General features: G+C 57.7%; 1 protein-coding gene across 1 annotated transcript in view; it reads right to left on the minus strand.

The window, feature by feature from the left end:
• SH2D3C (SH2 domain containing 3C) overlaps window positions 1-3,565 on the minus strand; it is a 30,764-nt gene extending 27,199 nt beyond the window's left edge. The window contains exons 1-2 of the mRNA XM_004713294.3: window positions 3,516-3,565; window positions 1,242-1,716 (exon numbers count right to left, since the gene is read on the minus strand). Coding sequence (XP_004713351.1) covers window positions 1,242-1,716; window positions 3,516-3,552 — 512 coding nt within the window. The 5' untranslated portion in view covers window positions 3,553-3,565. The remainder of the gene's footprint in view (window positions 1-1,241; window positions 1,717-3,515) is intronic.
• Window positions 3,566-9,729: the final 6,164 nt, after the last annotated feature.

The following is a 9,729-nucleotide window of genomic DNA, read 5'->3' on the forward strand; positions in this document are numbered from 1 at the left end:
TCGCACACAGCCATCAACGCGACCGATACCCTGATTACACTCGCACACAGCCATCAACGCGACCGATACCCTGATTACACTCGCACACAGCCATCAACGCGACTGATACCCTGATTACACTCGCACACAGCCATCAACGCGACTGATACCGATTACACTCGCACACAGCCATCAACGCGACTGATAGCCTGATTACACTCGCACACAGCCATCAACGCGACTGATACCCTGATTACATGCTCCAGAACTGTGAAGCAATGCATTCCTGTTCTTCTAAGCACCCCAGGCTGGGATTCTACCACAGCAGCCCTAGGTAACAGATACACCGTAAAACCAAATGAAGTTGACAAGTCATGATGGTTAGAAACGGTGTCATCACCTAAGGGATCAGATAGGTGGAGGGCTGCTGGAGGCGGCAGATTCCCGGCTAAAATCCCAGCTCTACAGCCTTGGCCGAGTCCCAGTTTTCCCATCCGTAAGACGGGGCTAATCATAGAACCTTCGATAGAGTCATTTCATGAGATAACATTTGGTTTGTCGACCAGTGAAAAATGGTCACTGTGGTGGTCTAATAGAACTAAAGATGGTGAGTCCAGTGTGAGGGAGTCGGGCTTGGGGCTGAGAGGGGTCCAGTGAGTAGGGCGAGGCCTGACCATGGACTGAAGGCCTGTGCTGGGGGCAGTTTATGACTATATCCAGTCTGATGGGCTTCGGTTCAAATTCTAGCCTTGTCGTTGGCTAGGCATGCAGCCAGCCAGCTTAGGGCGGGTGACTTCCCCTCTCGGAGTCTCAGTTTCTGGATCTGTCATTAAAAAATAGTAATAAACCCTACAAAAACAAACTCACTGCCATCAAGGCGATGCCGACTCATAGCGACCCTTCAGGATAGGGTAGACCTGCCCCCATGAGTTTATGAGACGGTGATTCCTCACAGAAGTAGAAAGCTCTGTCATCCTCCCCTAGAATGGCTGGTTTGCAGACCCCGGCCCAACTCGTAACCCCCACCCCACCTGAATCTGTCATGTGGAAGTGATAACAGTCCCTGTACACTGAGTTCTTCTGAGATGTCATTACACGTGAAAGTCTGAGCACAGAGCCTGGTCTGGAATAAGCACTTGTTTATCCACATGTCGATGTCTTCTCTTTCATTTAACGCAGATGTGGACACTGGGTGGGTGGGGTTATGTGGGCAGGAAGCTGGAGACCGTGTCCCATTCCACCCACGCCTGGTGGGCACCTACCTTTCTAAGGGCATATCCCTGGAAGGCCTCTCCTCTGCCATGTGTACGCTAGGATCCTCAGGCTTTCTCGTGGGGTCTGCCTCCACTGCTGGAGGCGGGGGGCCCACTGTTAGGGTGTCATCTTCCAGGGGGACATCGGCCTGCACCACCTCCTTCTTGGCTGCCTCCAAACCTGGGGGTTCTGGTAGACTTCTGGATGCCAGGTGAGGCTTGGACTCCTGCCGGGCCTTCCGGGCGGCCTGTCGGTCTTGAGCCCTCTTGACAGTGGGACGAGGCATGGTGCCCATGTGGCTGTACATGTCACTTGAGCGGGCATAGGCCGGAGGGCTCTTGGGAATTGTCACCAGGTCATCTTGGGTGGCTTCGAAGGTGTGCTCCAGATGGGATTGAGTACTTACGAAGGTGGAGGACCGTCTCAGAGTGAGGGACCGAGAAATGTTGGAGAGACTCCCAAAGCCTTTGAACTTGAAGAATTCTGGAGGAGGTGGGAGGAAGTGATGGGAAGGGGTTAGTGAGAATGAAATGGTAGCAATCAAAGATACCACACGGCAGTGCTGAGGACCCAAGGAGGGTGGAGGGCGATCACTCTCCCAGGGAGGGATCTAGTGCTCTGACTTTGGAGCCTCACGACCCTGGGCCCAAATCCCTGCTCTTCCAATCTGACTGTGTGACCTCAGGCAAGTCACCCACCCGACTTTGCTGAGCCCCATCCTCCACAGTAGTACAATGGGACTTAACAGTACTTACCGCCACCCTAAGGGCCATGGGAAGAGGGATGAAAAGCATGCAAATACTGTTCCCAGGGCCCATGCAAGTGCAGAGCATGATGGGGCCAGTGGCCTGGAGCTGACGTTGCTCGTTCTGGTGACAAAAGGCTCAAAAGGCTCCAGCCCCATTTTCCAGACCAGGTCATCCGGTCACCAGGTGATGCACACGCTCGCATGCGTGCGTGAGAGGGTGGGTGCACGAGTGTGCGTGTGAGGTGGGCTGGGGGCCTGAGTGTGGGAACGGTGGTGGTGGTGGGGATGAGGCCAAGGGTCGCATTCTGTGGTTTTCTGCTTCCTGTCAGCCGAGCCTTCATTTCTGACTCATTTGGCAAAACTCGGGTGATACCATCTCCCCACTTCCGCAGGGGTATGTGTGAGCTCCCTCCTCCTCGAGCCCACCCCCCCATGCTAAGGGACTACCCCTCCCCTCAGCCTCCACTGTCTGAGTTCCCTATAGCCCTTAGAGGAGCCAAATGGGGAAAGAGCCACCTCCACCACCTCGGGTCCCCATTTAAGTACAGAGGTAAGATACCCCCATCAACAGGAAGTGCAGAAAGGGGAAGAGACTTACCCAGGGTCACACAGCAAGGCCATGGCTGAGCCGAGACTGAGGCTCAGGCTCTAGACTCCGGGGACAGAGTTTCCCTCCCTGCCCCGCCCCTGGACCTTCATGGCTGCCTTGTGATGCTCTGAGCTTGGCCGGCTGCAGCCTGGGCAGAAATTGGGCTCCTGGCCTCAGGACAACCACCACCTCCCCCCACCACCCCCCACAGCATGATGTGCTTTGTGTCCTGTCTTGGGGCAGAGGCAGGAGTGTTGGCTCAGAGGGAAACTGAGGCCCAGAGTCGAGGGGTGCTGGCTCTAGCCGGGCTCTGTGCTCACTAGCCAGGTCGGGCTATCTCTGGGCCTCAGTATTCCGGTCTCTAGAACGTAGGCAGCAGCCTCTGTTCCACTCCCCACCTCCCAGCCTGCTGCTGTCAGGTGGAAAGCAGCAGGGGAGACCAGGAGGGGACCCAGCTGGGCCAGCAGAGGGAAGGGTAGGTGTGGCCCCTGGGCCCAGAGACTTGTTAGTCCCTCTGGGCTCGTTCCTGACCAAGTGCTGGGTCTCAATAGCACCCCGAGGGGTTGACCCTGCTGCCCCACACAGTCCCAACTTGAGATCAGTGTGGACCCAGGCTGGCCCGACCCTCCAACCTGCCCAGCATGGAGTCAGACAGCCAGAACCACCCAGAGATGGGAGGGATGAAGAGATCCAGAGCCAAGAGGCGGGGTGGGGGAAAGACGGGGCAGTGATGGGCAAAGAGTGGCACAGAGGTGGAGTCCAACCCCACGGGGTGGGAGCGACCCAGTCAGCACAGTTCGGAGGCCCAGAAGCAGAGGGAGACAGGGCTGGATGCAAAGAGAGACAGAAGGGAGACAAAGAAACAGGCAGTGAGCAGCCCAGGTGGACAGGCCAACAGACGGACGGACGGAGGGATGGATGGAGGCAGGTGGCTCCTTTACTCACTGAACTTTTTGCTGGTTTTCTTCGGCCCCTCCGTCATCCTGGCGAGTCCTGCAGAGCCCCCGGGGGGCACCCAGCGAGTGACCGGTCGAGACCGTGGACATCGATCAAGAGGTGCCTCCCCACCTCCCTTCCCCTTTCTCAGGCCCTCACTGGCTTCCTCTGTGTATTTTTAAACCAGCGAAACTCCCACAGCCCCACCCTCCCCATCCTCTCCACAGGGGGCGGGGGCCCCCTCTGGGTCGCCTCCTTGGCCTCAGCAGCAGGGGGGCAGGTGGGGGGGGGCTAAAAACCCATAGGACCTGGAAGGTCTGGGCCGCCAACCACAGGTTCTGGGAATGGAGCCCAGTGGGCCAGAGGCCCCCCGGGGGCCTCCGGCAGCTCTCGGGGGGCCTGGCCAGAGGGATGGGAGGGTATGGGGAGTGAGGTCTGAGTGCAGGGCAGTTGTGAGGAGCTTCAGTTCCCCAGGGATGGACTGGCAGCTGTAGGGGGAGGGTCTGCAGCAGCTCTGGGCTCACTCGGACCAAAGGTCAACTCTTGGCTGGCCAGTGGGCCACCCTGTGATTTGGTCTGGGGCATCTATTCCCTGAGCCTTACCCCTCTCTGCGAGTAGCACCCACCCTTCAAGGTCCACAGCTTGGCACAGGGCCGGACTTGTTTGCAAGCTGGCAGGGCCACAGCAGGAACTTGATCCACCGTCCCCGCTGTACGCAGTGGGGAAACCAAGGGACAGGGCAGCAGGGGGATTACTCTGGGCCACTCAATCGGTAGGGGGCACAGATTGGGTTACAATTTGCCCTTCTGGGCCCCTTAACCTGAGCCTGGTGCCTTTGCCCCTGTGAGCAGAACAGGGATGAGGAAGCCCGACACCTGCAGAGATGGCAGCAGCTGCTCGGATTGGGGCCACAGCAAACGCAGGACTTTCAGATCTCAGCTCTGCACGTGCAGACGGGTTACTTCTGCCTCAGTGCCGCAGCCGCCACCGAAACCTCCGGCTGCCACCCAGTCCGCCCTGTCTTGTGGCAGCTCTATGTAGGGCTTTTCCAAGACCATGAACCTTCATAGGAGCCCACAGCCTTGCCTTTCTCCTGTGGACTGGCTAGTGGATTTGAACCACCGAACTTGCACTTGGTGGCCCAACAGCTAGCCCCCAGCGCCACCACCAGGGCTCCTGAGATTCATCTCATCTCTAACGAGGGGGTGTTGTGCTTTGTGGCTACTCTGGGCCCCAGGCTGGCCACCGGGACTTGGGAGGGGGGCGGAGCGTCCGAGGACAGCTGGGGGCAGTGCTTACATTCTCGTGTTTCCTCCTTGCCTGCTCCATCCCAGCCCAGGCTGCAGGCCTGCACCCTCACAGGGCCATGGTATGCCTGTGGCCCCTTCTACCAACCTGGAAACGGAGGCCCAGAGAAGTGATGTTCTCTGGAATGGGAACTTGCCTGGTCCAGTTTCAGAGGGGCCTCAATTGTTAACCGTTAGAACCTTGGCCTGCCCCTTCCCCGACTTGTGTCAGCTTGGCCATGGGCCTTGGTGGGAGCAGGGTCTAGGTGGAGCTTCTTGATGGTGTGAGGGTGAACGGGGGCCCTGACAGGGCCAGGGGCAGAGCCCACAAGGCCCAGGCAGCCGGGGCCCCAGTTTGTGACCGGCCTGAGTGAGACCAACTGAGAGGAAGGTGTTGTTTCTGAGAAGAGCATTTCCAGCACCTTCCACAGAGCACCGTCGGCATGCCAGGCGTGCATCTTTGTGAATCTTTGCCGCAGACCTCTGAGGCCTATCCTGGTACTGTCCACGGTTCACAGATGAGAAGACTGAAGCTGAGGACAAGCACAGGCGAGAGAGACCGTCATCCAGGCGTCTGTCCTTGCGGAGGCCAGCTGCCCTTCCTGTCTCAAGTAGGCTTCAGAAGATGGAGAAGGTCCCCCTGCCTTGGCAGAAGCCCGGAGGTCTTGCTAGCAGGATAGCCGAGCTGGGGCCCTTGGCTCCACTCCACCATGGCCTGGGCTCGCTGCCAGGGTTGTGGCAGCAGCCGGTGTTGACATCCCAGCTCAGTCTACTCCTGACTTGCTGCTCTGTGACTTCCTGCCCTGGGCCTCTGGGTCTTCAGCCACAAGGTCACCCTAAGTCCCAACACTGGGGGCTGTCAGGAGCACAGGCTAGGCTGCTGTGGGACTTGGCAGTGGTGGCAGTTTTGCAGTGACACTGGGGGAGTCAGGCGGGGGACACCTTGGCACGGGCCAGGAAAACCCTGGGGGTGTGTGTGGGGCGGGCGGGGTGAAGCCTCTGAGGGGCGTGTAGCCTGGGCAGAGGTGCCCCAGCACCAGGGCTGACCGACCGTTGCTGGTGTCTCTTGAGAGAATGAATGGAGCCCACTGTGGTGGCTCCGCCAGGCTCAGAGGCCCCTTTGTGCTGCCACGAGTAGCCGTTGGGAGTGCGGCTGGGGACCTGCTGGCGGGTGGCTGTCCCACAGGCCCCTCTCAGCCCAAGTTGGAAGCCAGCCTGGTTCACGCTTTGAAGCCCTAAACACACGAACTGAGTGCTCTCTAGCCCCCAAGCCTTTGCTCAGCCTGGCCCCACGCCTAGACCTGCTGCCCCCTCCACGGGCCCAGGCGTTTGCACCCTTCCAGTCCCTCCCCGGAGGGCGGGGGAGCCCCGATGGGGTCGTGGTTATGGATGGGGCTAACTCCAAGGTCAGCAGTTCAAAACCACCAGCCAATCCTTGGGAGACAGGTTTTCTACTCCCGCAAAGAGTGACACTCTAGGAAGCCCACAGGGGCCGTTCAACCCTGTCCTATTGGGTCTCTGTGAGCTGGCATCGACTCCCTGGCAGGGAGTAAGTCCCTCCAGTGCCGGCCTGAACCCCAGTGCCCCGGGAGCCCTGCTCTGAGCACCGTCCACTTTCCTTGCCCCTCCACAAGTCACTGGCTGGCCAGGAATTGGAGACCTAAAACTTTATACTCAAAGCTATTGGAATTCGGTAAACCCCACCTGTCACTAAAGGTTAAGTCCCCACCTGTGTGACCTTGGGCCAACCATGCCTGAGCCTCTGTGTCCCCTTCATTGACTGGAGCAAATGCAACAGGATCTTGTGACCGTGAAACAAAACACCAATTCTGAGGTCATCCTTCTTGCTACATCCCCTTGTGTCTTCATTTGCACGTTCCAAATGTAAGTGGAGCTTCCTGTACCATAGGCACTCAGTCGAGGCTTTGGCCCTGCGCTGGCCTGGTTGTCCTGGTATTGGGAGCAGTATAGATCCTGGGCTTGGAGAGCACAGAGGCCTGGCTTTGAAGCCCAGCCCAATTGCTTCTGGTTGAGTGGTCTTTGGGAAGGCCACTTCACGTCTCAGGGCCTCAGTTTCCTCTTCTGTCACCTAGGCCCAATAAGAGTCCTTCCCAAGAGAGGTGCTATGTAGTGCCATGGTTTTGTAGGGCTGTGGACATCACCGGCCACTCTCTGTCCTGTCTCTCTACCCAGGCACCCCTTGTCTTTCTGGCCCCACAAGCAGCCCAAAGCAGCTGGCCCCAGAGCCTTTCTTTTCTTTCCCTCCACATAGCTTCACCCTAGTCCTGCTCTGGGGTGGGAAACAGAGGGTCCAGGCCAGGGTCACACAGTTGGCCAGTGTTTCCCAAACCATCGCCCAAACTGTTAAAGACCAAGGACCCTCTCAAGAGCCTGGTCAGCAGGTCAGCCAGCAGACTGTTACTGGGTACCAGCCACATGCTCAGTCTTGCCAGCTTAGCCAATCCACAGGATTCAGGAAGCCAGCAAAATCGAAGCCAAGATCCGCTGGAATTAGCTGGAACCTAATTTCTTCTCCTTCTACCTGGGTTTGCCTGCTGTAATGGGCTACAGCCTTCAGAAGGGCTTCTGACTCCCTGCCATGGCCCAGATAACCAGCAGCAACTAGGCTAGGCCACGACTGATTCTCTGTATCCTGTAACTAGCCTCCATTTCTCTTGTGATCTGATGTGATTATCCAGTGTGTTGTAAATCCTAACTTCTATGATGGTCATGAGGCAGGCTACAATCTACAGGATTAGGTTGTATTTTGAGTCAATCTCTTTTAAGATAGAGATTAAACAAACCAGCAAAACCCTGAGGGACCTAAGGGAGGGGAGTCAGTGGGAGTAAGGGTGACTCCTTGGATCCAGGCCTCCTATACTGAGGATCTTCTAGACCCAGAAGAAGATGGTTGCCAGGACACATGGAGATCTCTGAGCCCACAAATGTTGAAAGTAGATAAGGACCTTGGTACTGAGATAATAAAGCCTCCCCAGAGAGCTGGCGCCCTGAATGTACATGTCCAGCTCCCTAAACTGCGAGAGAACAGAGTTTGGTTAGTTAAAGCCAATCACTTGTGGTACCTTCTACTCCACTTGCCCACCTTTCTCCCCCAGCGAGCTCATGAGGGCTCAAAGCTCTAAGGGGAAGTAACTGGCGGATGTTGGGGTTCGGGCTAGGGACGACGAGGTGGTGACACTACCGGAGCCTCTGCCCACAGGACGTGGTGCAGGGCTGGCCTCGTGGGAAACAGAATGTGGACCGTGGAGCGTCTGAGGGTGGCAGTCACCCATGCATACCTCCTCGTGTGCCAGGTGCCCCCCCACCCCTTGGCCTCCCTCCAGGCCAGCTTCCCTGCATCTGGGCTTTGCTCTGGTTCTGATGGTCCAGGCTCTGCCACGGCAAAGGACTTGGCCTTTAAGCCACACAGGCCCGGGTCAAATACCAGCTTGGTCACTGGCCAGTTGTTTGACCCTGGTCAGTGATGTCACCTGTGCCCTAGTGTGTGCAGTGGAGTTGAAAGCAGTCCCCACTTCGTCTGGGTGTGTGAGAATGGAGATGACTCTCACATAGTGCTAAGTGCAGGGCTTGGCCCCTTTATTTTCCCTCAATAAATGGTAATTACTATAATTATTATCTTTGCCCTCCCTGCCCTCCTCCTCCCTCAAATTAGCCAATGGGCTCCCTGCTTCCAATGTTGGCCCATCACTCCCTGAAACATCCCTCAACTGCCTAAAACCCTTGACAGGCTGGCCACCCCGGCTTCAAGTGAGGCCTCTCCACCCTCACACCGACCCTGAAGGCCCTCTCTGGCAAGGCCTTGCCCCACAACGGGGCTTCTTGGCACACCAGAATCAGCAAACCGACTCCTGCCTGCACAAAGAGGCTTCAAAGCCAGGCAGTAGGAGCTGAGGAACAGCCCAGAGGGCTTTCTGCAGGCGTAGAGGGCACCGGGTGGGGGAGGAGATAGGCGCAGGGCGGCACAGCCCTGAAGTGTGGAAATGGCAGGAGATTCCTGTGGCCACAATCTGGGGAGGTGAGCAGGAAAGAGCCCCAAATGTCACAAGGCAGTGGAGGGGTTGGGGGAGATGGGAACTATGTCCAGAACCCACGTTGGAACAAGCTGGTGGGTTCTGTGAGGAGCGTGGAGAGAGGCCAGATGGGGTGGGCCAGGACTGAAGACTCCTCTGCAGTGTGGGGGCGGGTTGCAGGAGTGTGGAAACGCACTGTCATAGAGTTGAACCCAATGTAAGGCAGGGCTGCCCCTGTGGGTTTCTGAGGCTAATTCCTTACAGAAGTCAAACGCCTCATCTTTCTCCCACTCAATCGCTTTCAAGCTGTAGACTTTGAGGTTAAGTGGCCCAACAGGAAATTCACCGAGCCACCAGGCACCAGGGCTCCTGGGCAGGGGCTTGCAGGACCCAGATTCTCAGCAGGTGGGCAGATGGGAATCAAGGAGGTTAATACCAGGAAGATGTTGGGAAAGGCACAGGTGGATGGGGAGGTGGGGGTTGCCTAGAGGGAGATGGTGGGTGACTAACAGGCCCAGTGGCCGTCACAAGGACAGCAGGCCTCACTCGTGCCCTGAGCGGACCAAGCCACAAGAATCCTCTGTAGATTCAGAAAGGCCCAAGTCCCAGCTTTGACCTTGAGCCAATGACCTCACCTCTCTGTACCTCCGCATCTGTAAAATGGGTTTGGGGGCCTGTGGTGAGGATTCAGAGGGAACGCGGCAGTCCTTGGGCACAAAGGGAGTGCACAGCAAATGTTAGCTATTTCTGAGGGTCCAACCATCGGCTCGGGGTTGCTGTGCAGAAGGGTCTGGCGGTGCTGGGATTCCTGTCCCGGGCTTCCAAAAGCCGGGGTCCAGGGCCCGCCCGAGGCCCGGACGTTGCTGGCTCACTGCCTCCAGTGTCGCCGCGCCCCCTGGCGGCCG

This window comes from Echinops telfairi, unplaced genomic scaffold, assembly GCF_000313985.2.
Source record: "Echinops telfairi isolate 266 unplaced genomic scaffold, ASM31398v2 ScPeMD7_22;HRSCAF=79, whole genome shotgun sequence".
Lineage (NCBI taxonomy): Eukaryota > Metazoa > Chordata > Mammalia > Afrosoricida > Tenrecidae > Echinops > Echinops telfairi.